The sequence below is a fragment of the Zonotrichia albicollis genome, chromosome 4, assembly GCF_047830755.1.
Source record: "Zonotrichia albicollis isolate bZonAlb1 chromosome 4, bZonAlb1.hap1, whole genome shotgun sequence".
NCBI classification, from domain to species: Eukaryota; Metazoa; Chordata; class Aves; order Passeriformes; family Passerellidae; genus Zonotrichia; species Zonotrichia albicollis.
The window spans coordinates 39832099-39850399 of record NC_133822.1 but is presented as its reverse complement, the minus strand read 5'-3'; the positions used below and the strand labels follow the sequence as shown (position 1 = coordinate 39850399).

The window sequence follows — 18301 nt, the reverse complement described above, 5'->3', positions numbered from 1 at the left end:
AACACGTTTTCTCTTCAGGTCTTCTTCCTTTCAGGTTCTACTCATGTAAATTTTTCTTGTAAATTCAATTAGAACTACTTCAACAAGAGTATTATAAATGTTAGCAAAAATACTTCTGAAGCTCTCTAGATCTTAAACTATGATTTTTCAGTGATTAGGAATGCCACCAAGCAATTACAGTCTGTATGTAGGCAGGAATGAAAGTTATTGCATGGAGGCCCCTGTGAGACTGCTTTCCTTGCTGATTCCACCTTTCAGGCAGCACATTCATGCATGGCTTGGACCTGTGACAACAATTTTGGCTTAAGGAGTCCCAGTTTGCACTGCCCTCAGGGATGCTTTTCAGTCCTTCCAAGCACGCGCCTGGATGGGCCGCACACTGATCACAACCAACAGGGAGATGACCTTCCTCCCCTATGCTGTCATTCATTTTTTTTCCTAGTTTTGTCCACACATGATGACACACAGAGCTTACATGAGCAAGACTAGCACAGGGTGAGAATAAGTGGCTAAGTGAGGACTGGGGAATGGTTAAGCTGCACTGCTGCCAAATATGGTGTGACCATCTTAGTCAGTAAAATCTTGCTAAAGCACAAATCCTAATCTCCACTGCTGACAAAACAACAGCCATGAAAACTGTACAGCTGTGATTTCACCATGGACAAGAACAGCTACAGCTCTCTGCAGCACTGCACCTTCACTCTCCCTGTTTTCTCCCCTGCCTTCCTTTGGCTACCAGTGTGCTGGCTCTGGTAGTCACTGGGGCCTTCTCAGACCCTACTCTATGCTAACCCAGCAGAAAACCTTCCACTTGTTTTGGCCGGGTTATTAGCTTGCTCTTGGTGGGGAAATTAATAAGGAAAGAAACAGAAAAAGGACCCGGTCTCTCCCATGGTACTGAGATACTAAGTCACCTCAGTGTGTCCTGGAATCACATTATGAAATTGAGAAACAAACCCCTGAGGCAAACACCTTCATCACGCCATCCTGAGGGGAATGTACACTTCAGCTAGCTTTGACTAGCCTTGCACTGTCAAAACCAAACCAATTTAAACAGGAAATACAGCCCTATTTAGTCCTCAACAAAGAATTACAGTCCCAAAACAAAACTGCATTAAACACGTGTTCTCACCTAATGAACAGGACAAGTAATAACAAGCAAACATCCCATAAACCACTTAAGTCTTTTGAGATTGCCTTAGCAGCACTCAGAACATTATTTTTGTAGCACTCAGAACACTCATTTATTTTCGTGCTACAAAAATAAAAGCTGTGAAAATTTATTCAGAGGAGAATTAACCATCCCATCCCCCACTCCAACCTTTCCATCTGAAATCAATGCTGAGAGGAAATAAAATTACTTGAGAAGTAAATCTACGTCTAGACAAGAATCCAAGAGTGGATATTTCAAGCTAAAATATAACACTTATTGAAGATACATAAATTACTGCCCCTATCTAATTTTACAGTGGTGTTAATTTTAAATAGTCTATGCTATGCTGAAATTTTCTAGATAACTATGTATACCCATGTCCACACTCCCAAACTATCTGTGCATCTCTGGCAGTTCTCTGGCTGCAGCACACAGATTCTGCACATAGGTCACACAGAACCAGAACTAGAAATCTGCAGAAACAGGAGCTCAATCTTTCTTTTGACACCTAGCAAGCACATATATCTGAAAGTGAAGAACATGGCAAAACTTTACTAGTGAAGCCAAAAATGACAAATGAAGTAATTGCATAGTTGTGTCCTGACTTTTTAAACTACGAGGGAGTAAAGCAATTACACAGCCAGATGGCTCCCTGAAAACCACTACAGGCTCAGGCAGCAAGCTGAAAAGCTGGTGCCCTAGTGGAAACCCTGTTAGATTGTTCTTAATTTTTGTGGGGTGCACTTTGGCAAAAAAGGCTTTGCAGTGTAACTTTAAAACGGACATAAAATGGAAGAATGGCTCTTCTTCCTTCTGAGGGAAGTGTCCAGAAGCCTTGTCTGTATCAAAAATTTTCTTTAATGATTTGGGCTTTTACATGTCAGTCTGTGCATTTTATTATGCAATTTCTCTTAAATAGGACTCAAAATTTATGTACCTCTCCCATCTGCTGTTCAAAAATTTGATGGGCCAGTTCCTCTATGGTTGCCATGATCTTTAATCACCAGAATTTCCTGTCAAAGAAAGGAAAGAAGATGCTTAACATCTGTAGTTTCAAAAGTAAAAATATTCTGGGGAAAATATAGTTCACATAAGTGCGTTCACGGTTGTATGAAGATGACATCCCTGCAGAATTTAAAGTTTGCTTATACTTTAAAAATAAATAATTTGCTATTTGAAAACCTTGTATTGTTTTATTTAAATAACTCACACAGAGACTTCCTATTTTTCCTCTTCTGCTTTTCCAACAAGCAACAATAAAATCACTGTGAGAACAGAAGTCTATTACTGACCATGACATCAGCAGGTCCAGGTTTAACATCTTAAAAAACTGGAACACAGGAGGTTTTTGTTAATGTGAATCAAGAGGGGCAAATCTAACTTCTGGACCCATACAGATTTTTTAGTATTAACAGGAGTGCTTGAAGATCAATTTTGTAACTAACAGGCAGCAGTACTTGGGACACAGAAGACAAGTGTTTAAAAAAAAGGATGATGTTTCATTATCAATACTGCAGCCACAGCACAAGCCCAAATCTTCCTAAGAAGAATTTTGTGGGGTTTAACAGACACTGCTACATTAATGCAGTAAAAAGGATTCAGATGCATGCCTTGTTTATTTGTCAAGGCATACATTATGTGTTATATTATTGGTATACAAATATTCACTAGGCAGTACTTAAAAGGAACATTCACAGATTATAAAGCACCATATAAACAATTTTACTGACAAAAGCAAATTAAAAACACTACAATACCTACCTCTTGTATGAACAAAGACTACTCTTACACTAATACTGGCTTTTATTCTTTAACTTTTCTGGAACTCCTAGGAATTACCAACTCCTCAATGAAACTTGGAACCTCCCCAATGAGCCATGCAAATAAAAAAATAACTCACTTTTAATTCAAGTTTAACTCAAGCTAATTCTGCTCTTAAAACTGGAAAGAGAAATATTTCTTGACTAGAGCAAGAATTGCAGGCCTTGGAGGTGTGCCCAGTGGTATACTAAAGCCCAATTAATGTGTGAAAGGGGAAATACAGAAATATTTGTCCATTAGACCATTCTTAATCATTCACTAGCAAGCTGCATTATTAGTTAAATTAGGACAAAAGATAACAGGCATGCATATAGAGATATGATACTGAAGCTTATGCTGAAAATCATTATCACCTAGGAAGATCTAGGTGTTAGCATCCTTGCAGGAGCACTCTGTTAGCCCACTTCTGCATCCAGTGAGCTGCAGCACAATCACTGTTCAAAGAGCACTTGGAATTTTCAAGGCAGGCAATGTGTCCTATCAATGTTTTCTTCTTTTAAATAAAATACTAGCAATCAAATATTGTACTGTTAACATACAGAGTGCCAGAAATGAGTGCTACTTCATTACACAGTAACAAGGAAATCACTTTGAGGTATTAATTTGCACCAGCTGGTTAGTTCTCCTAAATCAGATGCAACTGCCCTCATGTCAAGATGTGAGCTAAGTAAAACAGCTTAGCTTGAAGACTCAAAGTGATTTAAACTGGCATGTTTCACCTTGGAGTAAAGCAGTGAAGGAATACATTTGTATGCAACTACAATGCATCATTGGGAAACTGGCTCTCAGAGAGGCATAAACCTGGCAGAGAATTTTTGAAACTTATCTAAAACAGACTTATTTGAACTGCACTTGCATGAACATAGGACATCAGGTTCACAAACAAGACTGAAGTCTTATGATGAAGAGGAACCTGGAGAAAAGGTCCTACCTCTTCATGCTGTCTGGAACAAGCACAAGGTGGTTCAACTTAGGGATGCAGAACCAGCTGTCAAAGCTACACAAATCATGAGTTTGAGGCATGCACACACTGGAAAAGGAACGTACTCACTATTATTGACAAGAATTTACATATTACACCATGTTTTATATTTGGACACTTGCACTTTCAACTTGCATAAACACTAAGAAATAGATTCTTTTGTGACTTGTTGCTTTATTTAACTCAGTGATCCCTAAACCAAAGGGCACTGACAAAATCAGTATTTGTAACACCAGTACTCTGTACTAAACTATCTAAATTGAAATCACCTCCAATAAACCATGTAACTTTGCTCTGAAGAGCATGTATAACAGTGAAAAAAGATCAGCTTCAACATTTCAAGTATAAACTCTTAGACAACATTTCATGTTGCAAATCATGTTGCAGATATGGAGAGCTTAACTAGGCATTCCTATCCCATTTTCCATTTTTGGCTTATAATTACATCTCTTTATGTGCTAGAATACTCGTAATGCCTAAGAAATCAGTTCAAGTAACTGAATTGGCAGAAACTTCTTTCTTACTTGCCAAGTCAAGGAATAATTTCAAAGGCCCTTTGAACAGAATTCACAGCCCACTCCCAGGAAGGAGGTCCTGCTCACCCTGACCAAGCGGCAGTGGTCTGGTCTCCACTTTTCCAGTAGGAATATTCAACTCACTAAAAGGAGAGAAAACTCAGCTGGCAGAAATGCACCAAACATCATCTAGGTAAGCACAATGAACTTGATTTCTTTTGCAGTCAGATTCATTTTATTGCAGCCAGAAGAGAGAATATGTTGTTATAAGTCAAGAGAGGGAGGAAAAGAAGGAAGACTCAAGGAGGAGGCAAATCTTCATTCCATTGTTACTGGTGGGAAGCAGATAATTCAGCTGAACTGCACCACAAAACTCTCCCATTGCTGGCTGCCACAGCTCACTCTGGAGTCACACAGACCCACAGGCACCTGAGCGAGAAGCCAGGCTCTCCCTCTCAGGAGCAGCTGTGTTAAGCTGCTCATCTTGTGCTGGGAACAGGGGAGCAGGACAGGTCAAGGGCAACTATCTACAAGTTCTCAGCTAAAATCTACAGATTTTTACAGCTAACTCAGCTGTAAAAGGTTTTGTAGTTCTTATTTTGCTTACCTAGGGTATCTGTGTTAGACTTCCCATCAGGTATGCTTAATCACTCTTTAGACATCCCTGCAAGGAATTAAGCAGAAAAAAATTGCTTCAGCTGCTTTTCTTCTATTATGTAAATTTTAAAATTTAGCACATTTTTCATATTTTTAAAAGCTTATTTTCCTGAGTTACTCCAGCAATATTCTCAGTGGCTGAACTGTTTCACATGAAATAATAAATATATTCTAAAGTCAAAGCTACCTGAAATTGAAAAATGTTCCATAAACACCTCACAACCTTCATTTCCCAGCAAAGAAAATTACTTGAGGGATGAAGGAAAGGCCATGGATGTAGCTTACCCAGAGCTTAGCAAGGCTGAGACCTGACACCATCTGCCCCAGCATTCTCCTGGACAAACTGGCAGCTCATGGCTTGACCAGGGTTCCCTGGGTAGAAAACTGGGCCCAGAGTGGTGGTAAACAGAGCTACATCCAGCTGGTGGCCAATCACCAGGGGGGGCCAATCAATCACCAGGGGCACTCCCCAGGGCTCAGAACTAGGATCAGCCCTCTCCAGCACCTTTACCAATGATCCACATGAGGGGATCAAGGGCACCCTCACGAAGTTGGCAGCTGACACTGAGCTGGGCAGGAGTGCTGACCTGCTGGAAGGTAGGAAGGCTCTGCAGAGGGATCTGGACAGGCTGGATCAAGGGGCTGAGGCCTGGGGATGCTGGTCAGCAGCTGGACACAAGCCAGCATGTGCCCAGGTGGCCAAGAAGGCCAAGGGCATCCTGGCCTGGATCAGCAGGGCTGTGGCCAGCATGGCCAGGACAGTGACTGTCCCCCTGTACTCAGCACTGGTGAAGCCACTCTTCACATGTCATGTCCAGTTCTGGGCCCCTCACTGCAAGAAAGCCTCTGAGGTGCTGGAGGCAGTCCAGAGGACAATGGAACTGGAGCATAACTTGGTTGTTCAGCCTGGAGGGTTCAGCCTGGAGAAAGGGAGGCACAGCAGAAACTTACTGCTCTCTACAAGCACCTGAAAGGAGTGAAGTTGTACGAGGGGAGGTTTAGATTAGATACCAGGAAAAATTTCTTCACTGAAAGAGTAGTCAGGCATTGGCACAGACTGCCCAGCTGGAATTGCTGTCTCTGGAAGTGAACAGCACCAGGCCTAGAGACAACCACAGGGATACTGGCTTAACAGCTGAAATCGATTTCTTTTCAACCTTAATTATGCTAAGTATCATCAGTCTGAGTTTTGATCTTTAACAACCAGAAGTGATCTTCAAGGTGTTCTCATCTAATGTGAATCTTCTTGCTTTCAGAAATGCTTTTTTCCATGCTTGTCAAAACCATGCCATACACATTCAAAGGACACACCAGCCCATATATGAGAAATGTTTATTGCTAGTATAGGAAAGAAGTAGATGGAGTCAATTAATTGCCAGGTTTTTCCTTAGAAGAGTCTCTTCTCCTTTCAAAATGAATGAGACAAACCATGATAAACCAAATTTTATTCAGATATTTAAGACTGATAATCACATTTTTGCTTCCTTTCTAAAGTTATCTAGAACGCTGAAAGGAGGAAACCTGGAATTCTACAAGACCAGAGACCACAACATAAAAAAGCTGCACATAGTTTTAGGATCTGTTTTATAATGTCCAACAGTTAAAAGAACTGTAACATTAGTTATATCATGACTAGAAGAGAGAAAGGAGAGCCAAGGCTCCGCTCCTGCCAACACACAAGCATTATGTTGTTTACAAACACTGCCCAAATAATTTTTGCTTTATTTATATTTCACTTTGAATACTCCTGCAAAAATTATTTTCAACTGCTGCTGTTTCAACCAGTAAGCCTACAGCTGCCTATAACAAGTACTACTCAATTGGTCTACTGGTTTCCCTTTTTCACATCAGACCAAGATCCTTGCCTTTACTTTTACCACAAAATTTCTGAAAAATGAAGTGGTAAGAAGTTCTTTGTCCCACAGCCATTTAGCCACTGACACTGTCACAGCTTAAGCTCTTACTTCCTTCTTTGACTTTCTACCACTATAATCTGACACACTATAAAACTACAGAACAAACATAAACCTTTCTAAAATTTTCCTTTAAAAAGATGTGTTGCTGACAAGTATGTCAAATGTCAATATGATTAAACCACTGCCTCTGCAAATGTACATTCTAGTTTGGCAGCCTTGTATTCCCCTAGTCCCAGATGATCCCTTTGTTTATTTTCTTATTTCTGGGAACAGGGAAGAATCCTCTTCTCAGAAGATACACAGCACAGAGACATTTTGCTTCTGTTGCTCTAGGTAGAGAGTAACACAAATATCAGCATTGTACTTAGACTGATTAGACCTGCTCTACAAGGATGATCACTGCACTTGTTCTCAAATTTATTTCTTGACTGCTTGACACCATTACCTGTCATGTAATTAAATAAAAAATGAAGCTGTTTCAAAAACATTTGAAAAAAAAATAAGCAGAATTATATATCCATCACTTTTCCTTACAAAAGTTCAATCCCCCACCCACCAGAAGCACCATCTAAAAGCAGGCACTTTGACAGAAGGCAGGCATTAGACTTCCTCTTAAATGCTTTAAAATGCATTTATTGCTTTTCTGTTCAATCTTCAGACTCAAAATGCTACAAAAATTTTTTGTCTGTAAGTTACATACTGTTAGTTTATTTCCCTAGTGAATGAGTTAGTGAGCCTTCTTGACAAGACTCAGAATTATTTTTAAATGCATCACTATCACCAGTTAGTACAAACAGGGTGGTGGTGAATCTGGCATCATCCAGTCCAGTGGTGTTCCACTATTATTTAAGCACCCTGTAGGCCACCACAGCAGAGGGAAACTTTCATTAGCTTGCACCAATTAAACCCCTCATCTCTGCTTCTTCCTCAGCTTTTATGTGCTGAGGAAGGAACAATTATCAATGTTTTAGTCAAAATAACTTATGAAATACTTACTTTTTAAAGTATTTCAGGCTTACTTCAACTGAACTGGGTCAGGAAACATTCATTCCCATGAGAGCAGACAGCAATTTTGAGGGTTGGTAGTCAGAAGCACTAACCTCTCCACTAGTACAGTTAAGTTATACCCAGAAGACATCACCATTTAACTTAACCTTCTCCAGGGACAAAAGTTACACAACTTTAATTGTCTTAGTAGGAGGTTCCTATTAATAGCATTTTTAGATATCATACCTGTGTAGACTAAGGACTTTAAAAGTAGTACTAGGAAGTGTATTTCTTTAAGCTTTGATGCTCAATTTGACATAAAAGACAACATTTTTCATTTTATTATATTACACTGTTGGTAAAGCTGGCCCACTATCAAGTGCCTTGATTCTAATGTAATGTCCTTTAAATGAGTAAGAACAAACCACATCAGCATGAAACATAACATGAGCAAATTCTGTCCATTCCAAAGATCTTCAGCTTACTTTGGAAAAAGTACCGCATACCCCTGACCAGTTTTACTGCTACAAAAACAATGTTTGTTAAATTTTAGTAGTTTAATTCACCCTGCTGGCACTGTTAAACCAGTTTGACTCTATGTATGGAGTGAAAAATGATGCTTCTAATTACTAAGTATGGATTGTGTCTTAATACAGGGGTCTTTCCCAGATGAAATCAACCTGTTAAACTAATGAAGTTACACAAGTATGTTCTAGATACTTTACACAAGTACATTAATTAGTTATGACTGCAGAAGTTACTGTGAACTTCACTTTTTGTTTTTATCAGTGTGCTGGTTTTGGCTGGGGGAAAGTTAACTTTCTTTGCAGTAGCTGGTATGGGGCTGTCTTTTGGGTTTGTCATGAACACAGGGCTGATAACAAGAGATGTTTTTGTTATTTCTTACAGCACTCACATACAGCCAAGACCTTTTCTGCTTTTTGTGCTGCCACACTGGTGAGGAAGTTGGAGGTACATGGGAGAAGGGTGGCAGATACAGCAGGACAGGTGACCAAAGGTATATTCTGACCATATGACATGCTCAGCATATTAAAATGGAAAGAGGAAGAAGGAGATGGAGTGCTGGCACGTGTCTCCCCAAGCAGGCATTGCACATGATAGGGCCCCCCTGCCATCACATGGGATATTCAGCCAGCAGCCTGCCCTGGACATGGCTGAACACCTGCCTGGCAGCTGGATACAGTGAACTATTCCTTGTTTCACCTTGCCTGTCTGTGTGGCTTCTTTCCCTATTGAACTGCCCCTATCTCAACCCATGAATTTTCCAGCTTTTGCCCTTCCAATTCTCTCCCCAGTCCCACTGGTGGGTGAGCGAGCAAGTGGCTGCCTGGGGTTAAACCATGACACACAGTAAATACAGGAAGGTCAACATGACTTTTTAGGAAAGCTCAAAAAGTGAATATAACAGAAAACCAACTGCAAAAGAAGTGGAAACAATCTACTGTAGAAACACTGCTTCAGTACTGAATGATTTCAATATGTCTCAAAGTCAACTAAGGATTTTAGCTCAGGTCATGACATTGGGCTTACAGGTACTCTGTACCTTAAAATGGAAACTAGTCCTCACTTCCATTAGCAAACTAATCATATACTAATTAAGAATTCAGCATAGCCTGTGCCAAAGTTGTTTAATAAACCCCTACACATGGAATAGAATGCACTTAACGAGCTATCCATGATTAAATGTGCCTGAGTTAGTGCTTAAATAAGTTAAAGACCCCCCTCAAGATTTCTTTGTATGTTAGAGCAGTACTCTGCAATGCTTTACAGATAGTGAATTAAACCAAGGAATTCAAACACATTTGTGGAACAAATGATGCTACTGTGTTCAATGCTTCATACAGGAAAAGCTCAATGAACACAGCACGCTAAATGAGCTATTCTTGGATTATTGTTCTATAAACCCCACTGTTCAAGAGAGTACAAGAGTTGGCAGATTTAAAGGAGTAAGATTCTCTTTATTAATGAACTGAGGAATATTTATGTAACCCTTGACACCCAGTCAGATACTGTTTTTAAATTCACATGAGACCAAGATTTAGCCAGTGCATATATAACAGTAAGTAACAACACAAAACTGAAGCAGCTGGACCTGAGGCAAACAAGGGAAAATGAGACACTTGCAAAAGCATAAGGGAGTAATTAAAATGCACAGAGCAATACAGAAAGAGATGCATTTGTAGGCATGCCTGTGCAAATAATTTAAAATAATTTAAAATCAGTGCTCTCACTACCTTTTCTTGTAAGCAAGTGCTACACTGGGAGGAAACATGAGAAAACAGAATCACTAGGATACATTTTCAGTTGACTAACAAATAACTTTTACAGTTTGGGGCACCAAAGGGATAGCCCCACTTTTAGGTCTTGGCTTCTGCTTCTTTTATCATGGCATCTCTAGAACCTGCCCAATCAGCCACAGCTGAGCTGACTTAGCTCACTAGTCCCACAACCAACTGGAAAAGGAGGAGGAAAGGCAAGTGGAGTCTACTCCCAGGAGCACTGGCTACATGCCAGAGCTAGGTAAGGAGACAGCCACTTAGTCAGGTAACCTGCCCTGTGTGCTGTCAGCCACAGCCTGCATCTCTACCTGAAGCCTCCAAAAGGAAAAAATTATAAAAAAACCCCAAACTGATTCCCTGCACCAGAGCTGAAGCTGCACCATGAACCAGGACCAGGAAGCTCGTCTGACCCAAGGCTTCCCCATTCACTGGATTAGGTTCAGCCAGGTCCATTCCACAGCAAGATCACCCTAACACATCACAGCAAGGGCAAACCCTTCTTTCCAAACACTTGGAGGCAAAACCTTCTCTAAGGTACAATTACAGTATTTCATGGGAGACAGCCCCACTGCTGCTTTGTTCCACTCTGCCTTCATGGTTGTATAGCTGTGAACTCATCTGACTTTATTCACCCTGCACCTAACAACACAAAACACAGGAAAAGCAAGTAGGACTAGAATCAAGACTGCTTCTTTTTGGAAAAAAAGCCCACAATGTTACACCAGCTTATCTATAATGCCAAATTGCCCTTTCAGGTGTTATGCAAGATGACCATTTGGAATATTGGGAATATTCACTGAACTACAGCCACAGATGAGGCAGTTGATAGATACATGAAGATACTCTACAGAAATCAGCAAGCCTCTCCAACAATACAACCAATATGGGCCTTACAAACTTGCACATCTGCATATCCATGGCAGCTTCCTTCAGATTAAAAGGAAAAACAAAACAAAAAACCCAAAGAAGCAAAACCCTCATACAACAAAAGTGAGTTTCTCACACATCCTTCCAGTTGACACTGACCCATGCAAAATGTTCTGGGGGATGAACTGATCAAGAGCAGCCCTGCCAAGGACTTGAGGATTCTCCAGGATGAGAGGCTGGACACAACAATATGGACCGGCAGCCCAGAAAACCAAACATGTCCTGGGGCTGCATCCAAAAACACATGGCCAGCAAGCTGTGGGAGGGGATTCTGCCCCTCTGCTCCTGTGAGACCCCACCTGCAAGGCTGCATCAGCTCTGGGCTCCCAGCACAGCAAGGACATGGAGCTGCTGGAGGGAGCCCAGAGGAGCCCCCAAGATGATGAGAGGGATGGCACACCTCAGGCTGAGAGAGCTGAGATTGTTCAGCCTGGAGAAGAGAAGGTTTAGGGTGACCCAGCTCAGCCCTCCAGTACCTGAAGGGAGCCTACAAGAAAAATGAAGAGGGACTTCTCACAAGGGTATGTAGTGACAGGCCAAGGGGGAATGGCCTCAGACTGAAAGGGAGCAGGTTAGATTAGACATTAAGAAATTCTTTACTGCAAGGGTGGTGAGGGACTGGAACAGGTTGGCCAGAGAAGGTGGAATGCCCCATCCCTGGGAACATTGGAGGCCAGGTTTGATGGGGCTCTGGGCAAACCAATATAGTGCATGGCATCCCTGCCCATGGCAGGGTGGTTGGAATGAAATGATCTTGATGTTCCCTTCCCAAGTCACTTTGTGATTCTCCATTTTTTTTCCTTTGTTATCAACTACACAGGATTAGATTTTGTTAAGTGGGTGTGGGTGTGTGTTTAGGAATTTTTTTGGTTTGGTTTGGGATTTTTTCAATTCCTATCAACATATGAAAGGCACTCAAAAAAAATCTTCATATTAAGTCCAATTAAGATTCATGTTGACACACTGTCCTGCTAAGACTTCAAAGGAAACACATTACCACAGTAAAAAGGGTAGTGCTCACACCACAAAGTTACTGCTAAATTACAAACAGCAACCTCAACTTATTTGGGTTTATGAGGGCTCATATGACAATAGCAGAGGGTTTGGCATTAGTTTTGTGGTGGTTTATATTTTTCAAGTTTCCACTTTAACTTCCGACAAAGGCATTCAAATACTGAGCTTAGTCCAGCCTGGCTTGCTACCAAGTTGGACAAAAGTAACTTAATTTACACAAATGTAAACAGCCTTTTAGAGAAGGCCTGGCAAAGGCAACAAAATTAATCTAAATATTGATACAGAAAGGCAGTTCTTAGACCATGATCTTCAGGAAGGAATGTATTTCCTTACAAAATCTGCAGCCCTGCATCATCACACACACGGGACTCAGCACAAGCCATCTTCCAGTCTCAGAGAACTGGAATTTTAAAGAGCTCGGTCTTACAAAAAATAAATCCTTTGCTGATTTAAGATTTTGCCAACTAATGCAGTGATCTCTGAAATTAAAAGCTGATGACTGAAGGTTAAAAATATGGACAGATCTGCATACACAAGAGTAAGAATTTAATTAACTCTACCTTTACAGTTTTATCCATAAAATTCTACTGACAGAATTCTGTTTTGCAGCAGGTTACTTTATCCCAGTAATGTACAGGCACAAGATCAAAATGCTAAAAGCAGCTTGAAGCACCACTGAGGAGGGAAAAAAAACCAACCAGCTTTGCCAGAAGGTAAGGCAGGTACAGGTTGGTTTCCCCTGCTGGTCCCTGCCGGGTGCACACCACAGCCTGTGTGTGACAAGCAGCAGAGCTGTGCCAGCCAGAGCCTGCGGGTGACCCTGCCCAGCAGGTTACTGCTGCTTCTCAGGGCAGGGTAAACCCACCACAGGCTCCCTGATCCCCACCAGCCCAAAGCACTCAGCTTAGCAAAGGTTACTACTAAAAGTGCTTAAGCAGGACAGACACACAGACCTGAACCAGCTGCAGCACCTGCCAGCTGAGAGCCACGCTTCATCCACAGCCACAACAAACATGGACAAGGTAAGATGTGACACTGTTCTGGTCCTTACATACAGCTGAATTCCTTATTTAAGCTTGAGGCACTGCTTTTTTTCAGGTTTTTCTGTCTCAAGCATTAGACACAAATTACTTCCTTCATGCATTAGACACAAATTACTTCCTTCACGGAGACTGCTTTACTTCACCCCAAGGAAATTCCAGCAAATTCACTGGCTGCACAAACTTTAATTACATAATATAATAAGCACACAATAAATTAAAGCAAAAATTGAGTATAAGCATAGGGAACAAACTAATCTTATATTGTAAATATGAGATTTCACATTATGGATCAAAGCCACTTTTACTGGACTACCACATTAGCTATAAGCATTCTGTAGCTGTATTTTACAGGTGACCATGCCACTGTATCAGTGGGGTTTTGTTGGGTTTTGGTTCCCTGCACCCCTGTCTGCTCCCCCTGACCTTTAATAACAATACAGTCGGGAAATAATTAACGCTGAAAGGTACTTCTGGAGGTCATCCGGTTTATCCCAATGTCAGCTTCACAGTTACACATGTTTAGGGCTTTCTCTTCACAGGCTAAGAACCTTAAACTGAAAAATTAAGGCAGGCTTTTAAAAAGCACCAAAACCATGAAAACCCCAAACAAAAAACCCCTCCTATCCCACAATCTAACCTGGGATGTAACTATTCTTAAAGACATCAGAACTCCTACGAAACTTGTTCTATTCAAGAGTATGTTTCACAAGAAAATACAAACAGTAAGAAAACCAAAAATAATTTATCTACGGTGAGCTTCTTTCTGTAATAAGCATCTTGATTTGCTGCAGAATGCAGCAGACTTTGCAAGTGGTGTCCAACCATTCAGAGTAGTGCACAGGAAGTGCAGAAGCAGCTGAGGACTGCACACCCCGTGGGTGACCTCAGTTACCTTCCCTGTATTATCACACACGTGCACACATACAGCTGACCACCATCACATGAAAATACTTAGCCCTGTGATAAGAGAGCGTCAGCACTATCTCTGGAGAAAGAGCTACAGAGAGAAGCAGGCAAACATTTCACAGACCTTAAGACTTCATTCAAACAATTTTACTGTACAAGTTGTACAGCAAGGAGCAAGCCATGGGCTAAACGCTCTGTTGGACATCTCATGTCACAGTGGCCAACCACGGACTAAAAGGGGTGCGGAAAATATTCATGGAATTATTTTCAGAAAAATAACTTACAGGAAAAGCCATACAGAATTAGTCACCAGATTAACAGTCGGAACTGGCAAAGAAATTGTGACGTTTTCCCACTGATCAGATACTTCTACTTCTATAATGCTGATTCCAAAACCAGGAAGCTGTCATATAGAAAACCACTTGAATTTTTTCCATCTTATTTTTCCATGACAAGTGTGGATGCAGCTTGTTGTGCTACACCACTTTCCCAAGCCCACTCTGCTGACAGTAGTAGCTTCAAATCAGAGATTTCATGTAAGAATGAATGCCTAACTTGGTTTTTCAAGAATCATGTCCACACACTCGTCTTTCAGTGAAACCACTATCACGACTTTTTTTCCCCTCTTCTCTTGCGTAAGTTCACCCGCACAACACACGGCATCTCCTTTATTCCCTCCACAGCCTACAAATGTAAGCGCATCCTGGAGAATGCGGCCGTGCTTCTTACACTTAAAGCGATACATGGCAACAAAGAAAAAAATAAAGACTCCACAAAGTCTGCAGCTTCGAAGAAATACTCTACCCAGCGATAAGGACGAAGAGAGACAGGGTCATCTAACCCAGTAAAAATAACACCGGCTGTTACTCAGGACATACTGCCCTAACCCAAACAAACCCAGAGAGCCGCCAGGGATACACCAGAGGGGCGAAGGGCGGCTGATGCCGTCGGCAGGCAGAGGGTTCCTGGGGGCTTCGGGAAGCTCAGGGTCACCCCGCGGGAATGCTGAGGCGCAGGGCCCGGGAAAGGGAGAGACGGCGAGGCGAGGCTACACCGCAACGCCGGGCCCTCCGTCCCGGCTCCCAGCCCTCGCATCTCCCCTGCCCGCCGGTTCACGGAGCCAGCGCCGTGCCCGCCCCCGCCGCACAAAATGGCTGCGCGGGGCCGGGGCCCAGCATAAGGGGGTATCGCCCATCGCCCGCCGCCGCCTCCCCCCCGCTCCTGTGCCCGGCTCCCGCGGGAAGCGGCGGGCGGCGCCGCCCGGATGCGGGGCGGCGGGACACGCAAGCGGTTCCTGTAGGTGAAAGGTCGGGGGGCGCGGGGCCGCCCGGGGCCGGGCCGGGCCCCGGGGCGGGGCGGGCGCGCTCGGCTGCACGTTCCGCAGCGGTGGCGGCCGGGAGCCGCGCGGGCCCGCACCGTTACAGCGCGGCCGGCCCCGCTCCCCGTGCTCCCGCCGCCGGGCCGCGCCCGCTGCGGGGGCCGCCTCTCAGCCGCCGGCGGTCTCTCTCTCTCACCTGGCGGGCCCGGTGGCCGGTCCGGTGGGTCGCTTTGGCTGCGGCGCGGCTCCGGCTCCCGGGGGTCAGAGTTCGCGACCCCGCCTCCGCCGCCGTTCGACCCCGCCCCGCCGCGGGCTCTGCGCCTGCGCCCGGGCGCGCGGCGGTGAGGGCGGGGCCGCGGGCAGCGGCCGCTAACGGGACCGGGCCGGGCCTGGGCGCTGCGCCCGCGGGCCCGCAGCACTGCGGGCAGGCCCTGTGAGCGCACGGACATCGCAGTGCCAACAGAGCTTCAGGATCGCCCCAGCCGTCCAGCCAGCACTGCTGCCACTGTAGCACCTAAACCACACGAGCCACTGCCAGATCCTGGCGCCGCTTAAAACACCTCCAGGCGTGGTGACTCCGACGTCCCCGGGCAGCCTGTTCCAGTGCCCCATCATCCTAACGGAAAAAAGATCTTTTTTCTCATCTGGAAATCTCTGCTGGGACCGCTTAAAGGCACTTCTTTAGATCACTGCAGGCACGCTAGAAGGGAGCAGTCCCTCACCTCACTATAGCCTTCTTACAGGTAGTTGTGAGAGAACCATGAGGGCCCCCCTCAGCCTCCTCGAGGCTAAACAAGCCCAGCTCCCTCAAGCCTTCCTTATGAAGCATGTTTTCAAGACCCTTCACAAACCTTATTGACCACCTCTGGGTGCTCCTTTTTAGAGTCCAGGGTCCACAACTGAAGACACTTCTTGAGTTCTGCCCATCGAGTGGAGAACTCAAGTCTCCACATCCCCACTGCTGCTCCCTGCAGAGAAATGGGACCAAGCAGCGTTGAACATCACAGGTGCATCACAGCATTTGGGCTCTGGGGAGCTTGGTGAGCTCTCCTGGCCGAGGCAGAGCCATAGGCAATGGTGGCAGATTGGGTTTGAGATGTGCAGCACGGTGGAGGCACACACAGTGCCTTGCACAGTCACTGTAGCAGTTCAGCCAGCTGAGTCTGAAAGAGCTGAGCTCTGCCTGCACGGCAGGAGCAAGTTCCATCCTTACATGTCAGCAGTGCCCTGCACAGCTCTTGGGAAGGCAATGAGTGCCTGTTCCTGCTGGGGCAGTGCCACAGGAACAGCTTGCTGCTGCTCTGGCTTGGTCTCAAAATCTGGACCAAAGTTGAGTTAGCTACTTACTTAGTTTATGCTAATTATTTTAAATGACCTTGATTTTAGGTAAGAGTTTTATACTTAAAATACAGCCTTTTCCTTCTTACTCCTTCATCTGTTCAATGAAGATGGCCAAGCTGCGGTCAGAGATCTGCAGCAACTTCAAGATCGTTAGGTCACTGGGGCTGTATGTGCAATTTCATGACCTGAAAATCATTTAGACCATTTAATACAATTTCTACTGAATCAAATGACATAAGCATCAACATCTGAGCAGCAGTGATAGGAAAAAACCCCCAAAGAATACAAGTAAATTTATGTGTTAACCTCAATAAAATTATGCATACTCTTATCTTGTCAATTCCTTTACTCTTTTCTTCCTGCTCCCAGTCCCTGGATACAAGCTGCACTTGTATCTATGAGCCCTAGCCTGAGATCACTAGTTCAGTAAGTGTTTGCAAGTGTAGTTATTTTGCTTTTTGATCAAAGACGTTCTCAAACACCAAATGCAAATGAACTCAGTGAAGAATTTTTAAGTCAGAAAAATTAGCCTGCTAAGCAATTCCTTTAAGTGTCAAATGTTGCAGCACTCTCAATTTATAGTGCTTGTCACTTCCCAAACTAGCTTGAGCTGCACATCCAGTTTCTAAATGATGGAGCTTAGCACAGTTTAATTTAACAAATGCCAAGCAATTTGCACCAAATCTTATTTAAGCCAAGTATTCTGATATCCTCAGTACAGCAGAAATGTCAGTGTAACCCATAAAACATAATTTATTTTTTTTTTAGCAAGTGACCCAATTCATACTTGATCTGTATACGAAGGCATGCCTCTGTAGCTGTGTCAGCCAGGATTGCAAGAGATACATCCCTATCAACAACACACAGAGAAGCAAAACCTTTTCAGCTATTACTGCAAGTTTTCCAAAAACTGCTTTCAAACATATATAAGGAAGCAGCATAACTCACCTGACAGAAAAATCTCTCCCTTACATGCCCTGTTAAAATACTTATAGAATTAAAGAATCATTTAGGTTGGAAAGACAATCATTGAGTCCAACTTTTAGCTCAGCAACTGCTAAGTCCACTACTTAAACCATCTACACACCTTTTAAATACCACATCTACACACCCTTCAAATACCCCCAGGGATGGCGAGTCCTCTGCTTCCCTGGGCAGTCTGTGCCAGCACTTGGCAACCCTAGGGATGAAGAGTTTTTCCTTGGATCTAACCTAAACCTCCCCTTTAGCAACTTGGAGCCATTTCCTCTTGTCCTGTTCCTTATTTGAGAGAAGAAGCTGAGCACATGGCTACAACCTCCTTGCAGGTGTTTGAAGAGATCAGTAAGGACTCCCTGAGCCCCCTTTTGCCCAGACTAACACCCCCAGCTGTTTGAAAATCACTGAGCACACAAATTACAAAATACATAAAACCTGAAAAT

General features: G+C 43.5%; 1 protein-coding gene across 9 annotated transcripts in view; it reads right to left on the bottom strand.

Moving 5' to 3' along the window:
- The window catches only part of NR2C1 (nuclear receptor subfamily 2 group C member 1), a 57016-nt gene extending 41147 nt beyond the window's left edge, over positions 1-15869 (bottom strand). For 3 of the 9 annotated variants that reach the window (XR_012580043.1, XM_074539611.1, XM_074539618.1), the window contains exons 1-3: positions 15736-15869; positions 5079-5135; positions 2091-2166 (exon numbers count right to left, since the gene is read on the bottom strand). Coding sequence is in view for 5 of the 9 variants with exons in the window: in XM_074539611.1 (XP_074395712.1) it covers positions 2091-2144 (54 nt within the window). In the remaining 4 variants the exon portion in view is untranslated. Of the gene's footprint in view, positions 1-2090; positions 2167-3905; positions 4005-4558; positions 4615-5078; positions 5136-15735 lie in introns of all 9 variants that reach the window. The other 6 variants (XM_074539617.1, XM_074539619.1, XM_074539613.1 and 3 more) reach the window with 5 other exon arrangements.
- Between the last annotated feature and the right edge of the window lie 2432 nt (positions 15870-18301).